The sequence below is a fragment of the Octopus sinensis genome, linkage group LG17, assembly GCF_006345805.1.
Source record: "Octopus sinensis linkage group LG17, ASM634580v1, whole genome shotgun sequence".
Classification (NCBI taxonomy): domain Eukaryota; kingdom Metazoa; phylum Mollusca; class Cephalopoda; order Octopoda; family Octopodidae; genus Octopus; species Octopus sinensis.
The window spans coordinates 43,184,322-43,212,024 of NC_043013.1; the positions used below are offsets into that span (position 1 = coordinate 43,184,322).

Genomic DNA, 27,703 nt, shown 5'->3' on the forward strand with positions numbered 1-27,703 from the left:
CCTCGAGGCATCTTGTAGAAGTTGGAAGAAGTTTCGTGGGAATAAGTAGATTTCACAAGCGGTCTCCAACAATCCTGCATGTAGAGACATCCTGTTTGCCGCAGATTGTCCGCAGACGCAGGGACAGAACGACCGAGGAGCCGCCGGTTGCCAAAACAGACACTCCGAGGGTTTTCACCAGAGCCCTGTCTGCCGGGTTGTGGCCCTAATACCACTCGGTGTCAGACCAATCCGCCTTGGGTGGCCCTATCAGGAACCGAAGTTCCTGACGGCATAGCTCTGACACTACCTGTTGCCAGTGTGCCCACCACAGTGAGGAGGGGATGAACTTGGCTTCTTTTTTGTCCTTTTTTTTCTTTTTCCTCCTCCTCCTCTTTTTTCCTTGTTCTTGTTCTTTTTGTAGAGTACCTGCTTTAATTGTCTTGTAGTATCTGTTCCAGTTCTGTGTGTTCTCCATTCAAATCCTGTTTTGCTTTTCATGATTTGTGGGTTGTGGCTGTGTGGTAAGAAGCTTGCTTCCCAACCACATGGTTCTGGGTTCAGTCCTACTACTTGCCACCTTGGCCAAGTGTCTTCTACTGTAGCCTCGGGCTGACCAAAGCCTTGTCAGTGGATTGGGTAGACAGAAACTGAAAGAAGCCTGTTGTATTGGCTCCTGTGCAGGTGGCACGTAAAGAACACCATTTGAGTGTAGCCGTTGCCAGTACCGCCAGACTGGCCCTTGTGCCGGTGGCATGTAAAAGCACCCACTACACTCTCGGAGTGGTTGGCGTTAGGAAGGGCATCCAGCTGTAGAAACTCTGCCAGATCAGCCATCTGGTTCGCCAGTCCTCAGTTAAATCGTCCAACCCATGCTTGCATGGAAAGTGGACGTTAAATGATGATGATGATATTTATATATATGTATATATTTGTGTGTGTGTGTGTGTTTGTCCCTCCACCAGCACTTGTAGCAGTTCGGCACAATGTAGCAGTTCGGCACAACAGACCGATAGAATAAGTATCAGGCTTACAAAGAATAAGTCTTGGGGTCGATTTGTTTGACTAAAGGTGGTGCTCCAGCATGGTCGCAGTCAAATGACTAAAACAAGTAAAAGAAAAGAATAAAAGAATATCTCTTTAACATTTAAACCGGCCCAAGTATTCTATCTGCTGCTTTATGTTCAAACCATCCAGATCTTACCTCTCACACCTGCCCTACAATGTTGTTCTAAAAATAAGAGATCACATGATAAAAACCTCAAAGCTATGAGATAATGTATGAATAATTTCAAAACAATGTGAATAGAAAAAAACATTCCAAGCTGTGCTTACCTTGGATTGTAGGGCGACCTGCTGTGCTTGAGGAGACCTATTGAGTCAAGTACATCAACATCAAAAATCAAAATCAAATGGAAATTGTATTTGTGATACCTGTGCTGGTGGCACGTAAAAATCACCATCCGAATGTGGTGGTGGTGATGATGATGATGAAGAAGAAGTGAGCTGACAGGATCTTAGTGGCATTTCTTCCCTCTTTACATTCTGAATTCAATTGTTGTGGATGTTGATTTTGTCTCTCATCCTTTCAGGGTTGATAAAATATAAACGAGTCAAGCACCTGAGTTCAGGTTATCGACTAGCCCCCTCCCCCAGAATTTCAAGCCTTGTGCCTATAGTAAAAAAGATTATGCTGAGTTGACAAAAGTCCTGAAAATGACAACAGGTTAAATATCTTACGGAATTTACTTAATCTCTCAGTTTTTAATAGAATCTAGAATTGATAAGGTATTCTAATAACATGTATTTAGTTCATATGGTTCAATTAATCCAGAATAAATATATTCCAGTAACATGTATTTGGTTCCTATGGTTCAATGACAATTGGCATTGTTCTGCTTCAAAACAAAAGTAGTTTATTGTAGGAATGTAGGTATGAAAGCTATGTAAGGATTAAGATTATGTCAGGATTTTAATTAGAAGTGGTTAAACAGTTCTGTCACCACAACATGCTTCAAAAGTTACCAGATTTACATTTTCTTTTCGCTTCAAGTTATATGCTGGTGGTGAGTTGCTAGCAGTTCAAACACATTTTGGTTATATATATATATATATATATATATATTGGGTCATCCCATAAATAATGCAGTTTGTTTATACTTCTTTTATTTTTAAAAATCAATATAAACAAAGTTCTTTTTTAATCCAAAATATACTCTCCTTCATTTTCTACAATGCTCTTCCATCTATCTGGTAGACTTGCAAGGCCCCTCTTCCAGAATTCACTTGCCCGTAATGGAAAATACTCCTCCAGTACTGTTCTGACCTCAACTACAAAATTCATGTTTTTTCTGTTCAAATGATTTTGAAGAGTGTGGAATAAATGATAATCGGATGTGCAATGTCCAATGAATATGGTGGGTGGGGTATCATTTCCTATTCAAGCTGCTCCAGCCTCTGGAATCCTATCCTTGCTGTATGTGGCTGAGCACTATCCTGAAGGAAGGGCATCTTTCATCTTGAAACCAAAGATGGTCGTTTTTCTTCTAGTGCTGACTTTAGCTACTCAAGCTGCTTGCTGTAGATCTCCTTTGTTATCTTTTGGTTTAAGTTTAAAAGTTCAAAATAGACTAAACCTTTCATATCCAACAACACCTTATATGGGTGAAGACCTTCTTTAGCTTGGGGTGCTGGTGTTTCTCCTTTTCCTACCCACTGTCTTTGGCACTTGACATTTTTATAGAGAACTCATTTCTCATCACCAGTCACTATTCGGTTCATTCGTGAGACATAACAGCAAAGGAGAACACACATTCACTCTCTGCACAAGATTAGACTTGGAAAGTTTGTGAGGAACCCATTGATCCAATTTGTTGAGTTTTCCGATGGCACACAGGTGTCAGTCAATGGTTGAATGACCAAATCCAAGCTTCTCTGCTAGTTCCTCAGTAGTTACAATGGGATTTTGTTCCACCAGGGGTTACAGGACATCCTCATTGAGCTCTGCAGATTTTCCAGGACGATGTTCGTCTTGTAGGTTGTAGTTTCAGGCTCAGAATTTCTGGAACCACCATTGACACTGGTTTGCACTTATTATCTGATCCCCATATACTGCATTAATATTCCTCACACTTTCTGTTGTGTTGTTGCCTTTGTTGAACTCATAAAACAAAATATGCCAAATATGCTCCTTTGTCATTTCCATTATAGCTTTGAAAAAATAACTGTCAAAATCGATCTGCCTTTTTAAAACTTGCACTAACAATAAGTACAACTGCTTTCATAGCGAGTTGATGCAGGTAGTTTATCCCGTGTCCCTCAGAGTTTTAGTTCATGCATTTGAAAAAACCACATTATTTATGGGATGACCCAATATATATATATATAATATATATATATATATGTCATCATTGTTTTAATGTCCATTTTTTCCTTGTTCAAACTGATTGGAGAGAATTTGTTAGGGCAGATTTTCTACAGTTAGATGCCTTTCCTTTCACCAATCCCCACTTGTTTCAAAGCAAAGTAAAATTTCCTCACGATCAGAATTGGTTTGGTTTCCATGGTACTTCATAGTATATATATATATATATATATATATATATATACACACACACATACATACATACATACACACGAAAGGGTGCTGAAAAGATTCTGGCTTTAAACAAAAGAAAATACAGGAGGATCAGTTAATTATGATTTTATTCAACATATTCCTCTCTCAGATTCAAACACTTATTGCGGTGGTCCTTTAGTTTTTCTGGGCCCTGTAAACGAAATCAGAAGGTTGGGCCTCCAACTAGGCTTTTCACAATACCCTTAAAGCCAGAAACTGTGTGTAGGTGTATAAGTTAATATTTAAGTATAAGTTAATATGTAAGTTAATATGTAAGTTAATATTTAAGTGTTGGGTTTGTTCCTAGTAGTATGCCAATAAAGCACATTCACTGCCTATGGCTACCTGGTGTCATCCATGATAATTGCACAGTTTTTATTGGATTACATCTCCTGATGAGACACTTCTACAATGAGAGATGCACCACAACTAGTTGTATAGTTTCCTACCTGCGAGGTTATCGATGCAGAATGTGTTAAAGTGGTCATTGTGAACAATAAAATTTCTTGTGTATTCCATTTTCTATCTCTGTCGTCTGTTATATATGTATGTATGTGTGTGTTTGTCCCCCATCTCTGCTTGACAACTGCTTTTGGTTTATCTTTTATCTTGTATTTGTTTCAGTCATTAGACTGTGGCCATGCTGGAGCACCACCTTGAAGACTTTTTAGTCAAATGAATCGACCCCTAGTATTTTCATTTTTTAAAACCTGGTACCCTACCAGTGTATTTTGCTGAGCTGCTAAATTACAGGGCTGTAAACACAACACCACCAGTTGTCAAGCCATGGTGGAGGACAAACACAGACACACACACATATATGTATATACAACTGGCTTCTTCAGTTTCCGTCTACCAAATCCACTCACAAGGCTGTGGTCAGCCCAACGCTATAATAGAAGACACTTGCTCAAGTATAACTGAACCCAGGACCATGTGGTTGGGAAGCAAGCTTCTTATCACACAGCCATACCTACGTCTCTATGATTTAGCAGTCACAAAAGAAATTGATAGAATAAGCATTGGGGGTTGATTTGATGAGCTAAAACCCTTCAAGGTGGTGCCCCTGCGTGATTGCAGTCCAGTGGCTGAAATGAATGATAAAAGTTGATATATAATTGTTGTTATGAAGATTATAATAATATTAATGAATGGTGATGTCATGGAGTAAAATTTTTATTTTTCAGTCCTGCCAATTCAGATGACAAGAAAACAAAAGGACGTAAGAATCTCTTTTATGATAATATATTTTTGGTGTTATTATCCTTGCCTTCCTGAGCTAGTTTTCCACCACATTTCTTAAAAATTGTGGTAGAGGCCTTGGTCTCAGGACCACTCATGTCTAGAAACTGAGGTTGTGGGTAAGTAAGAGAATGCTCCCTGTAGAAAATCCAGCTCCAAAAAAGCCTCATGATAGCAAAGGAGAATGGGCACCAGCCAGCCTAATGGTTGGGGTGGACTGCACCTGCCTACCTTGGTTGCTATGGCATTGAGGTAGATCTGGCCACCCCTGTTAACAGGGAGAAAACTTGGATTTAAAACACTGGATGATGATGATGATGATGTGTTGTTAGTTTACTTCTGAAAATAAATTCTCATGTAATCAAGCCTGCATCATCTGGGTTTTGGAACCAAACTGCCTGAGACTGCCTCTGGTTCCCTGCTACAAAACTTTCTGTATTAAAGTGAATTAATCCTTTGGCATTTAAACTGACCATATCCAGCCCCAATTTTCTACTTGTTTTGTGTTCAAACTGGCCAAATTTGGCTTCTCACACCTGCTCTACAATGTCATTCTAAAAATAAACAATCACATCATCATAATCTTGAAGCTTTGAGATAACGCTTGATTAATTCAAAATAATGTGAATGAATAAGCAAATGTTGCATTTGACCGAATGGCCTGAATGCTAAAAGGTTAAATTAAAACCTACCATCAAAATTTCATGAATCTTTATGTTCCAGCTTAATAATGAATGAATTAACAACAAAGTTATTTTACTAAATCCTTTGTTATTTTCGAAAATGAAGGGAGTAAATTTCAGCAAACAACAAAACTGTTAAATTTTTTTGTATCATATTTCTAAAGCATTTTTTCTTTCTTTTTTTTTTTTTTTCTAGAGGAATCTGTAAACGTGGCTGAAAAGAAGGTCAGTGTAGATAATTTGAAAATTTTTGTGTTTTTATCCTGCATTTTTTTCTGATTCAGTAATTTACTTGCCACTCGTTATAACGTTGGTGGATTGACAAATTGTTTTTTTCTGACAGCTGGATGTCTTTACTGCTCACTTGTGACACGTGTGAGGTTTTTTTTTTTTGCTCTTTAGCTCTAGATCAAACTTGATTAAGCAGACTTGCGACCAGTGACATTCCATCCATGGCCATCCTTATCTTTTTGGGAGTATCCAGAAGTATCTGTTTTTTATGTCCTTTCCTTATTTTAGATTGGAGGAAGATTTGGATACCACTTCTATTTGGTTGATTGACCACATAGAGACTTCCTTGTCAGCTCATATGTTGGTTCAAGGCATCAGTATATTTGAAGAGGTAGTGGTGGTGGTGGTGGAAGTAGTAGTAGAGCTAGAAATCAGGAGATGACTGTTACCTGCAGTCAACCTACTCTAATTTCACAGCCATTAGATTCTTACATTGCTTTAAATTGTCGTTGTTGTTGTTGGTAGTGGTGGTGGGGGTAGTAGAGTGCTGGAATAAATGCCTTGCAGTATTTGGTTATCCTCTTTTACCGTCAGAGTTCAAATCCAGCCAGAGTCAGTTTATTACTCATTTTTTTTTCTAAATTAAAAAAAAAGTTTTTTAGTTGATTAAATAATTATCAGTAAAGCATTGGGTTGATTTAAATGACTGTTTTTTCCTCTAAATTTGTAACCTTGTGACAAGTAAAAATTATCACTATAATAATAATAATATTGCTAATACGATAGTAACATTATTATTGTTGTGATGATGATGATGGTTTCAAATTTTGACACAAGGCCAGTAATTTCAGGGGATGGGATAAGTTGATTACATTGACCCTAGTACTCAACTGGTGCTTATTTTATCGACCTCAAAAGGATGAAAGGCAAAGTTGACCTTGGTGGAATTTGAACTCAGGACCTAGAGATGGATGAAATGCTGCTAAGCATTTTGCCCAGCACAGTAACAATTCTACCAGCTCACTGCCTTAATAATAATAATAATAAGTTTCAAATTTTGGCACAAGGCCAGCAAATTCGAGCAAGGGGTTTAGTTGATTATATCAACCCCAGTGCTCAGTTGATACTTATTTTTTTGACCCCCGAAAGGATGAAAAGCAAAACTGACCTTGGCAGAGTAGTAGTAGTAGTTGTAGTTTCTAATTTAGGTGCAAGGCCAGCTGTTTTTAAGAGGAGGGGTTTTGATAGTGCCATCAACCCCAGTACTTGACTGGTACTTTATTTTACCGACTCTGGAGGAATAAAATGCAATGTTTACCTTGCTCAGATTTGAACTCAGGAGGCGAAGAACCAGAGCAAATACTATAAGGCATTTTTTTGTTTACTCTGATACTTTAATGATTCTGTTTTAACACTCATAATAATTCTTTGTGCTATAGGTACAAAGTATCAAATTTTGGGGGTAGAGAACTAGTTGATTACTAGTGCTTAACTCATATTTATCTTATTGGCCCTGATGGAACGAGAAGCAAAGTTGATCTCAGTGGCATTTGAACTTAGAACATAAAGAAGAAGTTTCGTGGGAATATGTAGAGACATCCTGTTTGCCGCAGATTGTCCGCAGTCGCAGGGACAGAACGACCGAGGAGCCGCCGGTTGCCAAAACAGACACTCCGAGGATTTTCACCAGAGCCCCATCTGCCGGGTTGTGACCCTAGTACCACTCGGTGTCAGACCAATCCTCCTTAGGTGGCCCTACCACGAACCGAAGTTCCCGACGGCATAGCTCTGACACTACCCGGTAGAAGAAGCCGACTCAACCCGCCCAGGGTGAATGTCGCCACAAGTACAAGTAGTAAGTTAGAACATAAAGAGCCTGAAGAAATGTTTGCATAGTATTTTATTTGACACACCGAAGATTCTGTTAGCTCACTGCCTTCAATAACAACAACAGCAACAATAATATTTCCTTTTCTTGACTGCAAGGGCCATGGACGAGGGCATATTGCAAGGACAAATTACAAAGCCAGTAGGATATTTACAGAATTGATTATAGAGGAGACAAAGAAACAAGTATTGGAAACAAAATGATACAATTATAGGCACTGTCATCTCCACACTCCATCTCTTTACATGCATGTGTTGAGTAGTGCTCTTAATGCGTACAATTGTTTGTATATTATTTAGGAAGAGTTGAACGCTGGAGACAAAGTGGAGTCAGGGATCAAGGCTGAGAGTAAAGATCAAACCGTAGACACCAATAATTCTTCTTCAGTGACCAGTGACTCTGCAGGACAGATGGAAAGCAAGCTTGAAGATGCTGGTTCTAAAGAGGCCAGCAATGGTTCTTCTTCAGATCAGGTGTCAGAAAAGCCAGAAAACAAAAATAATAATAACTTAAACCAAAGTACTTCAGAGCCAGATGCAGCGTCTAACGCTTCGAAAGTCATTAACAAGTCTTCGCTGCTGAAAACAGCTGCAAAATCTGAAGAGAACGAGTCGTTAATTGTACTCGTTGATGACATCCACAATGACCTGGATGCTGATTTAGCGACAAATGAAAAGAAAAGTGAGCAAGCAAATGGCAAAACGTCCACCACTGTCAGCACTACTGAAGCTGATGCTGGTGCTAAAAGCCAGAAAGACCAAAAGACGGATAAGAAGGTTGAACAGAAGAAAGATAATAAAGATGTCAAGACCAAAAGGTGAAGTTTATTATTGGATTCTTTACATATTTTTGTCCTCTTTTTCCAGGAGCTCTGCTCCCTTCTCTTAATAACTCTGTCCTCTTTCTCTAATAGTCCCGTCCCTTTTCCTAGCGTGGATGTGTAGTTGAGAAGCAAATTTCTGAACCGCATGGCTACAAGGTTCAGTCCTACTGCAAGGTATCTTATGCAAGTGTCTTCTGTTATAGCCCCAGCCTGACTAAAGCCTTGTGAGTGGATTTGATAGACAGAAACTGAAAGAAGCCCATTGTATATATATAATATGATATAATATAATATAATATAACATAATATAATATAGTATAGTACAGTACAGTACCGCACCGCACAATATAAAAGTTAAATAGATACCATTACCATTATTAATAATAAGAAGTGTACTATGTACACACTCACATGTACGTATGTGTGTGTTTATATTCTTGTTTTGTCATCATGTGATGATTGCAAATGAGCATCATCATACAAGCAGTGTTGTTTGTCTCCAGTCTTCCACGAAAAACATGTCTGCCCATTGAGAAATATTATCTTGCCTGGAAACTGATGAGGGTTGATGACATGAAAGGTACTCAGCTGTAGAAGAAAATCTTCCTCAATAAATTCCATCTGGCCCATGCGGGCATGGAGAAGTGAACCTTAAATGATGATGATGTCACATGTAGCAATATCCTAACCATGTTGTATTGTCTGTAATTCATACATCACATGTAAATATTCTAACTGTTTTACTGCTTGTGATATGTCACATGTAATAATTTTATGTTGGATATATTGCCTGGATTTGTCAATATTCTAATGTGATATTTCTGTTTTTTTTTTTTTTCCAGTTCTGAAGACACATCTAAAACAAAGAAGGGTAAACCACCAAGTAAGAATCTTTTGTTCTCTTACCATATACATTGTTATAATCTTTTAGGTCCAAATCTTAGGTGCAGGAGTGGCTGTGTGGTAAGTAGCTTGTTTACCAACTACATGGTTCTGGGTTCAGTCCCACTGCATGGCACCTCGAGCCAACCAGAGCCTTGTGAGTGGATTTAGTAGACGGAAACTGAAAGAAGCCTGTCGTATGTATGTGTTTGTATTTGTGCCCCCAGCATCGGTTGACAACCGATGCTGGTGTGTTTACATCTCCTGTAACTTAGCGGTTCAGCAAAAGAGACTGATAGAATAAGTACTAGGCTTACAAAGAAAAAGTCGATTTGTTCGACTAAAAGGTGGTGCTCCAGCATGGCCACAGCCAAACGACTGAAGCAAATAAAAGAATAAAAGAATACTGGTTTTAGTTCAGAGGTGGATTAAAACCCAAGAGAGGCCCTTGGCACTTACAAGATTTTGGTGCCTCTCGTATATATGTAATTCAAAATATAAACAATGATAAACCATAAAATAAATTTTCATTCTTCAAAATGAAACAAAACTAACAGTAAGGTGGAAAATAAACTTTATTTTTGTGTGCTTCCACTTTATTTATATTTGAAAGGTTTTCTACTTTTTTTTAAATTGCAGAGTCTTTGATCAGATCCTCAAAATTAATCTTGTGTAACACATCTGCTTCTACACTTAGTAGAGATAAGGCATCCTCAATATTATTTTAGCAAGTTTAAAGTGATTTCTTTTGTGCTGTAAACCATTTACCATTTCTGTGGTGTTCCCTTCCCTCGATGCCCTAAGCAGGTCCTTATTGTGATTAATGGTTAATCCAGCACTACTTTAGTTACTACATGCTGTGAAAAAGCAAGTGTTTTAAGGCCATTTTTCATGCTAAAGCATGGGTTAGCCTTGTGAGCCCATGACGATTTTCTTGATAGCCTCTACATCCCTCCTTTTCACCAGCCATCATCATCATCATTTCCTGCACACCAGTCATGTGTCTTAGGACTCATAGCACTGGTTTTCCAGTTCCCATGTAGAATATAATTGAGGAGGAGACCCCCTTTGGTCATGAATGACCAAGTAAGTTACCCCCCCGAGGCACAAGTCTGGGCAAGGCTATTTATGGAAGACCAGCCGTCACCCATGCATACCAGCCTCCATCTCTGTACCACCAATGTTATCTAATGGAAAGGTAAAGGCCGATACAGCTTGGCATCCGTGACGTCGCAACTCATTTCTACAGCTGAGTGAACAGGAGCAACGTGAAATAAAGTGTCTTGCTCAAGAACACAACACGCAGCCCAGTCTGGGAATTGAACTCTGAACCTCACGATCGTAAGCTCGACACTCTAACCACTGAGCCATGCGCTTTCACACAAATATAATAATATATATAGTATAATAATATAATAACAACAAATGAAATAGGCATCTAATTGGCTTTCACGGATGATATGAGGATATCTTACTGTGACAAATGGAAAGACACTGCATTGCAGATCCCAGCAATTCATCTCATCATGGAAAACTTGAAACTGATCTTCTTTTATCTTCTCTTATTTTCGTCATTGGACTGCGACCATGCTGGGGCACTGCTGTGAGGTGTTTAGTTTAACAAATCAACCTCAGTACTTATTTTGAAGTCTGCTACTTTTGCTATTGCTCTCTTTTGCTGAACACTTAAGTTACATGGCCATAAACAAACCAACAGCAGTTGTTGAGTGGTAGTGGGGTGGCAAACATTAAGACACACACAGGCGCGCGCACACACGCACATACACATACACGATGGGCTTTCACAAAGTTTCCATTTAACAAATTCGCTTGCAAAGCATTGGCTGGCCTAGGGTTGTAGTAGAAGACACTTGTCCAAGGTGTCGCACTGCAGGTCTGAACCCAAAACCACATGGTTGCAAAGCAAGCTTTCTTAACCATGCAGCCACAACATTTAAACCATGTTAATTTCCCTTCATATCTACAGATAATATTGACTACTACATACAACTATTCAATATGTTAAACTGGAATGGAAATTATACAAAAAATAATTTCAGATTTTACTGTGAACAACATTTAGACTTTTACCAGTTGCATTGAGTTTTAAAGGGTTAAATATTTTTGAAATTATAATGAAATTATAAGATAGATTATTAAACCAAAATTCTTTTCTTTTTTTTTCCTTTGTAGAATCTGCCAAAACTTGTAATTTGTGGATTACTGGACTCAAAGCCAATACCAAAGCTGCAAATCTCAAAGCACTGTTTGTCAAACATGGATGGGTTTGTAAATGATTTAAATTAAAAATATAAATATTTATCTGCTTCACATTCAGTTTTAAAATTTCATGTAGATGGTTTAGATTTGTAAAATTTGATCATATAGTCTTCACCACCATCTTCTCTCTTCTCCAATGGGGGAAACCATGTATCTCTTTTTTGACTAGACATCTGTTCTTGTCTCTCTATCATATTTAAACTTCTCATTACCTCCTTTGCTATTATCATGAGACGTTTTCGTAGCTGGATTTTCTATGGGGAGCATGCCCTTGCTTACACCCAACCTCAGTTTCTAGACATCAGTGGTCCCGAGAACAAAGCCCCTACCATGATTTTTAAGAAATTTGATGGAAAACTAGTTCAGGATGGCTGGGATGCTACTCCCTGAGACCCCTTTCAGAGCCCCGCTGAGCATGTTCTGAAGAGGGTGCTAGATTTTGAGGTAAATGGACAGCGAAAGTGAGGTAGACTGAGGAAAATGTGAAGAGGACATGTGGAGGAGAAGATTGGGAGGGTTGGCTTGAGAAGGGAGGACACCCAAAACTGGGCAAGATAGCGAGATGGTGTGAGGGCAGTTGTATGGTATTGAGGTAGATCTAGCCACCCCTGTTAACAGGGACAAAACCCGGATTCAAAATGATGGATGATGATGATATTACCTGGCATAAAGCCGCCTCGCTCCATACTACTCAGTATCGAGGGGTCTTGTCTTGCAAGTTAGTTGGTGACTTCACTGGTGCTGATGCCGTATAAAAAGCACCCAGTATACTCTGTGAAGTGGTTGGCATTAGGAAGAGCATCCAGATGTAGAAACTATACCAAAGCAGACATTGAAGCTTGGTACAGTCCACCAGTCCACCAGCTCCTGTTGAATCATCCAGCCTATACCAGCTTAGCTCTGCAAAATGATATGGCATTGTCGACTCAGCACAGAAAATGAATGTTAACTGATGATGGTAATGTAGTACCATAGCATTAAGATGAAGATGCTGGATTAATTAACTCTAATCATCATCATTTAATGTCTGCTTTCCATGCTGGTATGGGTTGGATGGTTTGACAGGGTCTGGCTAGGCAGAAGACTGCACCATGCTTAGCTGTCTCTTTTGGCGTGGTTTTTACGGCTGGATGCCCTTCCTAACACCAACCACCCTGCAGAGTAGACTGAGTGCTTTTTATGTCACACCAGTACTCTATTTTAGAAAAACAACTGAACTCTACATTCAAAACACAGGTGTGGCCACTCGGCTTAGTGGTTAGGGTGTTGAACTCATGATCGTAAGGTTGTGGTTTCGATTCTGGACCAGGTGATGCGTTGTGTTCTTGAGCAAAACACTTCATTTCACGTTGCTTCGGTCCACTCAGCTGGCAAAAATGAGTAATCCTGCGATGGACCGGCGTCCCGTCCAGTTGGGGAATTTCTACGTCACTGAAACTGGGAAACCGGCCCTTATGAGCCTGGCATGGCTCGGGAAGGAACAACTCAAAGTGTATGGATGGCCACACCTGTGCTTATAAAATGTATGCAAAATGAACAATTGTCTCATTTAATCTCTTTCGTCACCTCATAACCACCTTTTGTCAATGATGGTGGGTTTTCTAACTTTGGTTTTTCTCAATTGTTTTTTTTTTTCCAGGTTGTTGCTGCCAAAGTTGTGACAACTGCACGGATTCCAAGTCGTCGCTGTTATGGTTTTGTGATTATGGCTTCAACTGAAGACGCAAACAACTGCATCCGTCATCTCAACCAGACCAAATTCAATGGCACAGTTATTACTGTGAAGATGGTAAGTGGAGCGAAGTGGAGTTGAGTGCTGTCGAATAGGATTGGAGTGGTGATCATTGCTCAAGAATGTTTTTTTTCTTTTTAATTCGTATGTATGGCTGTGTGGTAAGAAGTTTGCTTCCCAACAACATGGCTTTGGGTTCAATCCCACTACAAGGTACCTTGGGCAAGTGTCTCCAACTACAGCTCTAGGCTGACAAAAACCTTATAAATGAGTACCAGTCTAATACTGGTGCAGCCCTATCCCTCTCTCCAGCTGTCACATCCCCAATGTTCTGCTGGTTGAAGGGACAAGGGGGTGTCTGTATGCTCAGATCTACAATGGCAATCTAAAGCAATTAGCAAAAGCATGGTACATTCACAGTCATTATTTGCAAGTGTCATACTCACTTGCAAATAATGACTGTGGTTCATATGTGTGTGTGTGTGTGTCTGAAGGCACATGGCTCAGTGGTTAGAGTGTTAGGCTCACAATGATGAGGTAGTAAGTTTGATTCCCAGACTAGGTTGTGTGTTGTGTTCTTGAGCAAGACACTATTTCACATTGCTTACTTCACTCAGCTTTAGAAATAAGTTGTGATGTCACTGGTGCCAAGCTGTATCTGCCCCTTTGCCTTTCCCTTGGATAACATTGGCGGTGTGGAGAGGAGAGGCTGGTATGCATGGGCGACTACTGGTCTTCCATAAACAACCTTGCCCGGAGGAGAACTTTCTAGGTGTAATCCCATTGTCATTAATTTCTGAAGGGGGTCTTGTATATCATCATCATCATCATCATCATTTAGCGTCCGTTCTCCATGCTAGCATGGGTTGGACGGTTCAACTGGGGTCTGTGAAGCTGGAAGGCTTCATCAGGCCCAGTCAGATCTGGCAGTGTTTCTACGGCTGGATGCCCTTCCTAACGCCAACCACTCCGTGAGTGTAGTGGGTGCTTTTTACGTGCCACCTGCACAGGTGCCAGACAGAGCTGGCAAACGGCCACGAACGGATGGTGCTTTTACGTGTCACTGGCACGGGGGCCAGGCGAGGCTGGCAACGGACACGAACGGATGGTGCTTTTACGTGCCACCAACACGGGGGCCAGACAGAGCTGGCAAACGGCCACGAGACGGATGGTGCTTTTACGTGTCACCGGCACGGGGGCCAGGCGAGGCTGGCAACGGACACGAACGGATGGTGCTTTTACATGTCACCGACATGGGGGCCAGACAGGGCTGGCAAACGGCCACGAACGGATGGTGCTTTTACATGTCACCGACATGGGGGCCAGACAGGGCTGGCAAACGGCCACGAACGGATGGTGCTTTTACGTGTCACCGGCACGGGGGCCAGACAGAGCTGGCAAACGGCCACGAACGGATGGTGCTTTTACGTGTCACTGGCACGGGGGGCAGACAGAGCTGGCAAACGGCCACAAACGGATGGTACTTTTACGTGTCACCGGCACGGGGGCCAGGCCAGGCTGGCAACGAACACGAACGGATGGTGCTTTTACGTGCCACCTACACGGGGTCCCTGATGTTGATCGACCTCAATTTGGTTTGATCTTGATTTTGACTGTTCTCACTGGTCTTGCCGGGTTTTAATATAATTATGGTAGTATCAAGTCTGAGACAGAGGGTTCTGCAGTTTCTTACTGAATAACCTGCACAAAATTATCTGTTTCTAGTGATCAAATGTATGTGCTGTAGATTAGCTCACTGTCTCCATCATGTTGGCATTACCTGTACAGGTGCCACATATCAGGTGTCAAAGTGATCACAAAGCGACATGAGATAAAATGTTTTTTATTGTAATCACAATCTTATGATGATGGGTGCAACCCCTAATCACTAGACTATGCACCTTATATATTTATAGTGACACAATAAAATGCACACAGACACATGCATACATACACACACACACACACTGTGACAAGACACGTCAGGTTTTGCATATATATATATATACATAAATATGCATATATATATATATTTATGTATATTTATGTCATGTATTTGTATATATATATGCATGTATATATATATATATGTGTGTGTGTGTGTATATATATATGCATGTATATATGTGGATATATATGTAAGTATATATATATGTATGTGTGTGTGTGTATATATATGTGTCTAGAAAGAAGACTTGAATATATGTGTATATTTTGGTCTCTGTGTGTGTCTGTGTTTGTACCCCCACCGTTGCTTGACAACCGATGTTGCTGAATTCATGTTCCCATAACTTAGCGGTTTAGCAAAAGACACTGATAGAATAAGTCCTAGGCTTACAAAGAATAAGTCCTGGGGGTTGATTTCTTTGACTAAAACCCTTTGAGGTGGTGCTCTAGCATGGCTGCAGTCAAATGACTGAAACAAGTAGAAGAATAGAAGAAAAGTAAAGAAATATATATAAATAAATATATATATATATATATCATCATCATCATCATCGTTTAACGTCCGTTTTCCGCGCTAGCACGGGTTGGACGGTTTCGACCGGGGTCTGGGGAGCCAGGGACTGCCACAGGCTCCAGTCTGGTCTGGCAGTGTTTCTACAGCTGGATGCCCTTCCTAACGCCAACCACTCCGCGAGTGTAGTGGGTGCTTTTTACGTGCCACCTGCACAGGTGCCAGAGGGGTCTGGCATCGGCCACGGTCAGTTGGTGCATTTTTTGTGCCACCTGCACAGAAGCCAGTCGGGGCGGTGCTGGCATCGGCCACGTTCGGATGGTGCTTTTTATGTGGGGGGAGGGTGCAGAAATATAGGGGAGCACCAGTGGGGAGGGGTGTTCGGAGAAACGATGACAGGTTCTAGACAAGTAGAACGTAGGATATCACGAGAGGGGTAATGCATGGTGAAATAGCGTATTGAAGAGTGGGGTTCGAAGAGTAGACACCTATAATGGTGGTGGGAGAAGCGACATCCGGTATAGATGGAGCAAAAATATAGAGATATCCGGTATTGGTGGTGGGGGTGGGCAAGGGCGGGTGCACCGGGAATATGCGAAGGTTGAACTTGACGGGCTGGCACACACACACATACATACATACATACACACACACACTCAAACCTATAATGTTTTTGCAGGCCAGAAATGCCTTGGGAATGCAAATACAAAAGAAAGCTGCTGATCCTGCAAAGAAACTGGTTAATACTAAAAAAGAAAGTAAGTAACATTTTGTTTTGTTTTATTTTTTTGATTTCTTTTGCTTTTTTTTTTTTTGAACCTCCGCCAAAGAAGGAGGTTATGTTTTCATCAGCGTTGGTTTGTCTGTCTGTCCGTCTGTGTGCAAAATAACTCAAAAAGTTGTGAACGGTAATATAATGAAACTTGCAGGAAAAGTTGTTGGTAACGACATAAGAAACAGATGATGAAATTTTGGGAGTGATCCGGAAATTTTTATGGATTCTAGAAAGATTTTTCATTTCTTATATTTGCTTTACATGAAGTATTACAATGCTACATTCTTTGATTTTTCTCCCTTGAAAACACGTTCATCGTTTCCACGTAACCTAATGGTGGCGTTGCTGTTTCCAAAGTTTATTTTCGTTTCTCTATTGGTGATTTTACTCACGTATCTATCTTAAAATGAGCTGCTTGGCAGAGGTCTGTGGAGGATGACATGACAAGCCTTGACTATTGGAATTGACTCAAAAAGCTCAGGTTTTGCTTCCTCTACTGCTGCTGTTAGCTCTATATTTTCTGTATGATGTGGAAAATATTCTATCAACATTGCCCATCTTTGAAATTTGTCCAAGGCTTGGCCCTTGTGGCATCCGTCCACTACAGAAATGTTTGGGTCGTATCACAACACTATGACAGAACTATTTCACCTCAATTGGCCCTGCTCTCTTCAGCATCATTGCCAAACACACATAAAGGAGGAAAGTGACTTCACGGCATTCAAATGATTCTGAGATGATTACCCCCAACAAATACCAAATAAACCACCCATACCCAGATATGTCTCTGAAAACAACGACCCTCTGCTTGAATGGGCTACGGTTCCAGGTGCTGCTATTAAATTAGACATGGCCTAAGTCAACTTCGGCCAATATCTATGCCATAACCTTTTAATCAAAGTATGACAATGTGGGTAGAGACTGATATCTTAACATTTCTGATGGTCTGAAGTATAAAAAAAATTATTTAAGATTTATATAGAACTACATATAAGCTATTGTGTTTAGACCTGCTTTCTATCCTCAAACTGTTCCGTTTTGTAGATTCAATTTCTTTTTTAATAAAGCACTCCAAAATTAGAAAAATCAAAAATCTGCAACATGAGTATCGGATAATGGATTTTCAACTGTGTACAGAAACTGGTTGTGGTGATCGTAGTTTCGACGGTGATTGTGGCATACAAAAGTGCCAAGCACTCCAAGTTAGTAGAGCACCTGAAGGAGGGAAACCAAAGAAGAATTGTGATGAAGTGGTGAAAGCTGACCTGAAGATATACACCTTGTTGAGGAGGAAAACAAAAGGACTGTACTGATTGTAGTGGTAATATACATACTACAAAAGGCCATTGGCAAAATACGCCTTAACCTTTTTAATACCATCCTCCCTGAAACCGCCTTCAGTTCTATGATACAAATTCCCTGTGTTAAAGTGATCTAAATGAAAATCTATTAAAATTTCATGTTAATTTGTATTCTAAATACCAGCTTAAATGATAAAGTTACCGTAAATCCTCGAGTATAGTCCACCCTTGAGTATAATACGCAGGGAATTTTTAGGGGGCTGTACCTCTGAAAAACCTAAACCTTGTGTATAATATGCACCCCTTCTCTAACTTGAGTCAAGAAGGTCAGTATAACGTCCTTGGTTTGTAAAAATGTATACAGTAATGTCCTTTATTATTATTGTATATGCAAACATGTAACTTTTTTGTGCATTTTGTTTGCAGAAAATAAAGAAGTAACAGTAATAGCGTTTAATAAATGTTGCTTACTGCAAGTTATGGATGATTCTTTTATGACTTCATTGCTTTCAGGCTTAGCTTAAGGTATTTTTCGTACCTGACATCACAAAATGCATCTGAATAAACATTGCCGGACAGCAAATAGAGACTTGGACATTACTTAGAAAATATTTTTCATTTTGAACCTCGTAAATAGTACGCACTAGGGATTTTGACCTTTAAATTTTGGGGAAAAAATGTGGATTATACTCGAGGATTTACGGTATCTTACTAAATTTATCTTACTAAATTTTTCATTATTTTCAAAATTAATTGAAACGAAGACAGGATAGTTCAACATAGATATGGTAACAAAAGGATTAACACAAAGGTAGAGTTTAAGAAGTTGTAATGTCATCGTCATCATTTTCTAATGTCTACTTTTCCATGCTTTCATACATTGGACTAATTTTATTGAGGCAGATATTCTGTGACTGGTGAAACACTGATAATGAAGACTGTTTGAATTTTGTTGCTGTTATTGTTTTGTAGGCAAACCAGCAGATGGTACAGAAAAATCCAACAAGGTAGTTAAGAAAAGCCCCCAAAAGACGGAGGGCGAGAAGAAAACTGCTGCAAAGAGCAAGGCTTCTACTCAGAGTAAATCTAAATCAGATAAGAAAAATTGGTCCCATGCCTTACTGGATCCTAAAGCCTCCAAGGATCCATGGGCTAAAGCTAAGGTAAGTATTTTAGGCACAGTGCTTTTATCTGTGTGTGTGTGTGTATGTGGGTAGGGGGGGAACAAGGAGCCTGAAGCATGAAGATATTTGAGATAAATGGTGACTGAATTTAAGTTACTGGAATAACTTCCAGCCATGACATCTCATATATATATATATATATATATATATATATATATATATAGGCACAAGCATGGCTGTGTGGTAAGAAGCTTGTTTCCCAACCACATGGTTCCAGGTTCAGCCCCACTGTTTGGCACCTTGGGCAAGTGTCTTCTACTATACTGTTGGGCTGATCAAAGCCTTTTGAGTGGATTTGATTGATAAGAAGCTCGTATTTATGTGTGTGTGTGTGTGTGTATATATATATATATATATATAATATATATATATATATATATATATATATATATATATATATATATAGGCACAAGCATGGCTGTGTGGTAAGAAGCTTGTTTCCCAACCACATGGTTCCAGGTTCAGCCCCACTGTTTGGCACCTTGGGCAAGTGTCTTCTACTATACTGTTGGGCTGATCAAAGCCTTTTGAGTGGATTTGATTGATAAGAAGCTCGTATTTATGTGTGTGTGTGTGTGTGTATATATATATATATATATATTATATATATATATATATATATATACACACACACATATACATACATACGCATACAGAGTCTGCTAAAAAATGTATGTGCACTTCAGGAAAGCTCTAGGGTTGATGTAATTGATGTGCCTTTCTCTTCAAAACTGTTTGGCCTTGGGTCCGGATGAGAAATATATATATATTTCTAAACAAATCCTTTTCCTATTAAAATTCTGGTCTTGTGCCCATGTTTGGAACTATTATATTGATTTGTGAAATAAACTGACTTAATTTTGTTGGTGTAGGACACCACTAGTTTCCTCAGACTTCATCATCATCATTGTCATCATCAGAGATGGCAAAGAACTGAGATTTTTGATGGTTTGCTGTGCTTGAGAAGACATGGCAAGCTAAGTAAAACTGTGGCTGTCCATGCATACAGGTTTGTCATGTATGTCCCTCTCTCAGCCAAGAGTGCCGGTGTCATGTAAGTGCGCCTGTGCAGGTGTCACGTAAGAGCGCCTGTGCCGGTGTCACGTAAGAGCACCTGTGCCGGTGTCACGTAAGAGCACCTGTGCTGGTGTCACATTAGTGCGTCTGTGCTGGTGTCATGTAAGCTTGCTTGTGCCGGTGTCATGTAAGAACACATGTGCTGGTGTCACGTAAGTGCGTCTGTACTGGTGTCACGTAAGAGCGCCTGTGCCCGTACCACGTTAGTGCGCCTGTTTCTGGTGTCACATAAGCGTGCCTGTACTGGTGTCATGTAAGAACGCCTGTGCTGGTATCACTTTAGTGTGTCTGTGCCAGTGTCATGCAAGAGCGCCTATGTCAGTGTCATGTTAGAGTGACTGTGTGTCACGTAAGAGCACCTGTGCTGGTGCCACATAAGAGTTCCCGAGCTGGTTTCATGTTAGAGCACCTGTGCCAGTGTCATGTAGGAGCACCTGTGCCAGTGTCACGTAAGAGCGCCTCTGCCGGTGTCACATAAGAGTTCCCGAGCTGGTTTCATGTTAGAGCACCTGTGCCAGTGTCATGTAGGAGCACCTGTGCCAGTGTCACGTAAAAGCACTGTGCCAGCGTCACATAAGAGCGCCTGTGCCACTGTTGTGTAAGAGTGTCTGTGCCTTTGCCAGTGTCACATAAGAATGTCTGTGCTAGTGTCATGTAAGAGCATGATTATGACTTGAGAGATTTTAATTATTATATTTTCTTAATTGTGTACGTGTCCTGCCTTTTGTGTTGTAGTTTGAAGAAAGCCAAAGAAGGAGGAAAGAAAGGGCAAAAGTCAGGTCCAGTTTACGGCGCCATCGCCCCGTGGAACCACATCGTTCACATCACCATAGCCATGGCCATCACCACCGTCTTGCCAATGCTGAGCCCGATATTCCTCCTCACCTACGCGAACGCCGCCGAACAAGTGAGCTCAGGCAGCTATTGTCTTCAAGGAGGGAATCCAGCTACGACAAAGAAACTTATAGACTGGAGAAAGCCAGGAAAGAACTTAGGTAAGCCATTACCATCTTTCTGTTTTCTCTCTCTTTGTCTACTCTTGCTGCTTCTTGATTGAACTCCTGACTAATTTTCTACTTTTTATTTTCTTTTAAATCTTTTACTTGTTTCAGTCATTGGACTGTGACCATGTTGAGAGACAACCCTAAAGGGATTACTTCAGTGTTTCATAACCATTTTTTTGCCTATGAACCCCTTTGATTTCTATTTTGCTCAGCTGGACCCTCCTAGTCATTTGGTGTTAAAAAAAAGATCCTATTACATTTTTATAATTAAATATTATTAGAAGATGGATAAAAATAATTATCAAAATATTCTGTATATTGTAAAAGTATAATTGATTTATTGCAGATAAATTTCAACAAACAAACCATATATGGACCCACCCTCCATGGCCATGTAGACCCCATTGAGAACCACTGGCTTAATTGAACAAATTGACCTCAGTACTATTTTTTAAAGCTTGGTACTTAAGTCTACTGGTTTTTTTGTTGTTGAATCGATCGCTAATTTACAGGGTTTTAAACAAACCAACACTGGTTGTTGAGTGGTGGTGGGGGAACAAACACATGACCCATATTCCACAGCCGAAGTATTAAGACTGGTCTCTCTGGCAGTGAAAAGCACTCATGGCAGTGTCACGTAAAAGCACCTGGTGCAATGTAAATGTGCATAGGGCCACATAAAAGCACATGGGTTCCATGTGAAAGTGCCCATGTGGTGTCACTCTGTAAAGTGTTTGGTGTTAGGAAGGGCCTCCGGTCATAGAAGCCATGCCAAATCACACTGGAGCTCCCCAGCTTGCCAGCATGGCCAGTGGATGTTAAATGATGATGAGGATCACACACACACACTTCTTTCAGTTTCCACCTACCAAATCCACTCACAAGGCTTTGGTCAGCCCGAGGCTGTAGTAGAAGACACTTGTCCAAGGTGCCATGCAGTGGGACTGAACCCGGAACCATGTGGTTAGGAAGTGAACTTCTTACCATACAGCCATGCCTGTGTCTTGCCAAAACAATACAGACGAAAAATAAATGGTTCAAGCTTTGTTGAGATTATTGGCGGACGGGGAGGGTGAGTGGGTCACATACAATATGTCTGAAGAAAAAATGGGTTGGCTATGAGCTGAAATGCTTCTTACCATGAGCTCAAGAACAACGCGTGCACACACACACACACACACAACCTCATACACATGGTCTCACACATGCACACACAACCTCACATATGCACAGCCTCACACATACACATGCACACACACACACACACACACAACCTCATACACATGGTCTCACACATGCACACACAACCTCACATATGCACAGCCTCACACATACACATGCACACACACACACACACACAACCTCATACACATGGTCTCACACATGCACACACAACCTCACATATGCACAGCCTCACACATACACATGCACACACACACACACACACACAATCTCTCTTGCACACAACCTCGTTTACATCGTCTCACACATACACACATGCAACCTCACACACAACTTCACATGTGCACACAACCTTTCATATGCACAGCCTCACACACACACTCACACATGCACACACACATGCAATCTCTCACACAACCTCATACACACGGTCTCACACATACACACATGCAACCTCTCACACACAACTTCACATGCGCACATAACCTCACATATGCACAGCCTCACACATACGCATGCACACACAATATCTCTCATACACAACCTCATACACAGTCTCACACATGCACACATGCAACCTCACACACACACACACACACACACACACACACACACACAGATATATAGGCTTTTAATGTTGAAATACAATACACAGCCTTTGTTTCAATTGATATTGAAAATATTGAAGAATTTAGTGAAATAATTCCTCATTATTAAACTGAAATCTGGAACATAAATTAGCACTAAATTTTGGTGGACAGTTTTGATTTAGATGAGTGTTAAAGCAAGAATTTTGTATTGTAGAACCAGGGTCAGTTTCAGGTGGGTTACTTTGAAAAGGGTTAAAAAAACAACCACATATCTAACAATATGGCAATATCTTCAGTTCTTTGGTACTTTCTCTGTGGCTGGTCAATATGATATTGCAGCTGATGTTTTGTATGTGCTGGTTTGTTTACATCCCTGTAACTTAGTGTTTAGGTTGTTGCACTCATGGTCGCTGACTGGGCAGTGAATTGTGTTCTTAAGCAAAACACTTCATTTCACATTGCTCCAGTCCCCCTTTGATCAGGGAGGGATTTTGGCCCTGTTCGCCTAGCCTGTGGGGTGGTGTTGTTTGAAGGCTAAAACAATGCAATGGTGCATTGTGACTAGCAATGTGTAACAACATCTGATAAGCCTGGTCGGTCATGCGATCACTTGATATGAAGCCTAAATACACTACCTGTTTTATATTCAAGCCAGTCAGATCCAGCTTCTCACACCTACCCTGTAATATTCTATTTTTCTAAAAATAAACAATCACATCATTGAAATCTTGAACTGACGAGATAATGCATGATTAATTCAAAACCACATGAATAAATAAGAATTATGGGCATTCCTTCGTTTTGACTCGACAAAACCAAAACAAAACCTCGGTTGTTTCCGTGACAACTCGACAATTCACTTCGGATATCTTCGTGACCTCCATGACAGCTGCTAAAATGTGAGGAGGAGACAAGAACAAGCACGTATGCACACACACACAGACAAGAACAAGCACGCACACACAACCCATTAGCTTTCTTCTCCTCCTCACATTTTAACAGCTGTCACAGAGGTCACGAAGATATCCGAAGCGAATTGTTGAGTTGCCACGGAAACAACCGAGGTTTTGTTTTGGTTTTGTCGAGTCAAAACGAAGGGTCTCCGAATTATGCTTGATAAAATAATCTGAATGCTATAAGGTTAAAAATAAGTCCTGGAGGAGGGGAGTTGGTTTGTTTAACTGAACCTTTCAGGGTTGAAAGTGGTAGCTCAGCATGGCCACAGTCCAATGACTGAAACTAGTATAAGATAAAAATGTATATATTTTCTAACATTTGTAACACTTAATTTCAGGACAGAAAGAGAAAAACTGGATAGAGCCAGAAGGAAACTGGCAACTGTTAATGAAAGTAACTTGTGGTCCAAAAGAGAGCGGGCACATTCTTTGAGCAGGTAAGAGATGCTTATAACTAGATTACACACTGGAATTACACTTTATGGATTTTTTCGGTTTGAACGGCAGTTTGTAACATAATTCCTAGGTAACTAAAAAATTTTAAACTTCGTATACTGGTAGAATGTGTTTATAAAACATCTTTTTCTCTTGGCTTTATTGAGAAAATTCTATAGTTTGTAAGATATTTGTTGTTTTTTTTCTTCAATTTCTGCAATTTCAACCAATCAGTGACGTCTATTGAGGTAAAAAAACATTCTGTGCCGTATGAATATGTCCCTTGTTTAAGAAACAGATTGGGTTTATTTACATTTGTGAAGAAAAAAAAAGATACCCTTCCCCCCACCACTAACCCTAAAACAGATTGAAATGCAATAGATCGATACTAGGGTCATAATTATGGGTGACAATTTCATATGACACCACTAGAAAAAACTGCCATTCAAGCCGAAAAGCTCCCACTTTATTTAATCTGAAATGTATATTAACAAGGCATTGGATTCGATTGATAAAGTCATTAGAGTATTGGATATAATGCTTTGCAATATTTGTAAAGGTGAAGTTGACCTCAGCAGATTTAAGAAATGCTACTAAGTATTTTGTCCAATGTGTTAAAGATTCTGTCAGAGTACCCCTGTTCACTTAATAAAATAAGCCCTTCAACTATAGGCATAAGGCCAGAAATTTGATGGGAGGGAGCTTGTCGATCACATCAACTGGTACTTATTTTACTGACCATTGGAAGGATCAAATATGAAGTTGACCCTGCTGGGATTTGAACTCAGAACACGAAGCTGAAAGATATGCTACTAATACTTTGTCTTGCATGCTAACAATTCTGCCAGCTTGCTGTCAATAATATGATTTAGGCACAAGGCCTGCAATTTTCTGGGCAGGGTTTGTCAATCCTTATGTTCTAAGTTCAAATGTTGCTGTAGTAGACTTTGCCTTCTGTCCTTCAGGGGTGAATAAAATAAATATGTATCAAATATTTGATTAACTGTATTTGTTGGCATATAAGTGCATTTTTTTTTTCCTTGAACAAAAAAATGTTGCAAAAAAAAATCAACCTGGTTTTTATATGCAAAGTTACTTTAAATATTGATTTCAAATTTTGGCACAAGGCCATCAGTTTTGAAGGCAGGAGCAAGTCGATTAAATCGACCCCAGCATTCAACTGGTACTTTATTTTATCTACCTCAAAAGAATGGAAGGCAAAGTTGATCTTGGTGAAATTTGAACTCAGAACATAAAGTCCGAAGAAATACTGCTAAGCATTTTGCTCAGCATGCTCATGATTCAGCCAGCTTGCCACATTTAATATGTCTGTGTGTCTTTTATGCCATCAAATATGGTGATCAGCTAACTCTCTTTCTTCATATTTGTGGCTTTTTACTAATGTTACAGACAATCATTATTATTAAGAGGTGAGATGGCAGAATTAGGAGTGTCTCAGGCAAAGTGCTTTGCCATATTCAGTTATGTCCCTTTATACACTAATTTCAAATCTTATTCAAGACGCTGGAGTCAATTTAATTGACTATATACTCTTTTCAAAATTTGTAGTTTTTTAAAATTTATACTACACTTACTACCCAGCGTTGCCTGGTAAAGTATTCATGGAATTGTTTGCCAGTTTGTAGAATGGGAATTCACAGTACTTATACATGTATATATATTTATTTACCCTAACTTCTGGACTTATTTAATTGGAACTATCCAAACAATATTCATCAATTTACATGAGTAGAAGCTCTTTTTTTTTTACAGTTTTTATCCTGAAAATCACTTACTTTTGTTTTAAAGTGAACGAGAGGACAAAGTAAAAGATGTATGAACGTGTATATGAAATGGATGTGTGTGTGTGAGAGAGAGAGAGAAAGAGAGAGAGAGAGAGTGTGTGTGTGTGCCACTTACACATACATGAGAACACACACGTTCACTCACTCTTCCTCTCTCAGACACACACGTACATACAAAAAAGATGTATGCATATGTATTGATGTATGTACGTATACATGACAACACACCCCTTCACTCACTCTCTCTTTCTCTCTCTCCCTCTTTCACACACACATGTCCAATTCATATACACGTACATACATCTTTCACTTTCTCCTTTCTTTCACTTTAAAACAAAAGTAAATAAATAAAAAAATTTTTACGGAAATTAGCGAACTCCGGAAGATGAAATTACATTCAGTTAAAAATATTTCTAAATGATTAAAATATTGTGTACATCAAAAAGTCAATTTGGAGTTACAACTATGATGTTGGTAAAACATGTTCTTTGTCTATCTCCTTATCCTCTTGGAGATTTTGGGTAAAATTATACTAATGTGTCCTTCTAATTTAATTAAATTATATATATATATATATATATATATCCCTCTCTCTCTTTCGGAGAGGCACAAGCACCTACACGCACATATACACACACGGCAGTAACTTCCACCTACCGAATTCAATCACAAAGCTCCGGTCGGCTCGGGGCTATAATGGAAGACACCTACCCAAAGTGCCACGCAGTGGGACTGAACCCGAAACCATGTAGCTAGGAAGCAAGCTCCCGAACCACACAGCCATGCCCGATATAATATATACACACACACATGCTCTCTTATCCTCTACAATGATTATTTTAATCATTAAGTTTTTCTTGTTTCTTAGTTTGCGGTATGAAGACGAAAGGTCTGCGAAGCGATCCTTTGATAGAAATCACATGCATGGTGACTCATTCTGGAACGACCACAGTATGGAGGACAATGGTGGTAGCTTATCTCTCCGATACGGTTCTCTGATTCCTGAATCAAGGTATGCAGTTTGGGAGATTCTGTTAGGCCAGTTTAGTCTAAACTAAATGTTGCTTCACCTCTCTCTTGCTGTGTTTTTTTTTTTTTTATATATATTTTTAATTCTTTTCCATTATCAAATGCCATTTCTGTGTTTGGTGATATGTATTGGGTTGTCCGGAAAGTGCGTGCCGATTTTTAAAGGAAAGAAAAAGGTCAATAAATACTTGTCATTACATTTTTAATCAACCAAATACGAACCATTTTGTTGCTACTAAGTATTTTGTCCAATACTGCTGGCCTTGTGTCTCCATCTTTCCTTCAACTTGAAAATACCCTCTTCCCAGAATTGTGGGGGTTTCATGGAAAAGAATTCATCAAGGTATCTTTTTACGTCACCCAAGGAATTGAAATTTTTACCATTAAGACTATTCTGCCGAGACCTGAATAAGTGGAAATCCGAAGGAGCAATATCTGGTGAATATTGAGGGTGGGGTAACACATCCTAGCCGAGCTGCAGCAATTTTTGTCTGGTTCCCAAAGCATCAAGTGCCGAAAATGAACTTTCTTTCTTATCTTCCATTTTA

The 27,703-nt window shown here is 39.8% G+C and overlaps 1 protein-coding gene and 1 long non-coding RNA gene across 5 annotated transcripts in view; one reads left to right on the forward strand and one right to left on the reverse strand.

The window, feature by feature from the left end:
* LOC115220742 (SAFB-like transcription modulator) overlaps window positions 1–27,703 on the forward strand; it is a 63,616-nt gene that overhangs the window by 31,147 nt on the left and 4,766 nt on the right. For all 4 annotated transcript variants that reach the window (XM_036510530.1, XM_029790886.2, XM_036510531.1 and 1 more), the window contains 11 exons: window positions 4,786–4,820; window positions 5,720–5,748; window positions 7,942–8,459; window positions 9,308–9,348; window positions 11,541–11,632; window positions 13,267–13,416; window positions 16,497–16,575; window positions 18,866–19,056; window positions 20,890–21,149; window positions 24,225–24,323; window positions 26,995–27,138. In XM_036510530.1, the coding sequence (XP_036366423.1) occupies window positions 4,786–4,820; window positions 5,720–5,748; window positions 7,942–8,459; window positions 9,308–9,348; window positions 11,541–11,632; window positions 13,267–13,416; window positions 16,497–16,575; window positions 18,866–19,056; window positions 20,890–21,149; window positions 24,225–24,323; window positions 26,995–27,138 (1,638 nt within the window). The remainder of the gene's footprint in view (window positions 1–4,785; window positions 4,821–5,719; window positions 5,749–7,941; window positions 8,460–9,307; window positions 9,349–11,540; window positions 11,633–13,266; window positions 13,417–16,496; window positions 16,576–18,865; window positions 19,057–20,889; window positions 21,150–24,224; window positions 24,324–26,994; window positions 27,139–27,703) is intronic.
* On the reverse strand, window positions 185–27,388 carry LOC118766784. Its single transcript, XR_005002698.1, has 4 exons — window positions 27,354–27,388; window positions 26,737–26,742; window positions 16,430–16,432; window positions 185–333 (listed from the first exon to the last, which is right to left on the reverse strand). It is a non-coding gene; the product is annotated as an uncharacterized LOC118766784 (long non-coding RNA).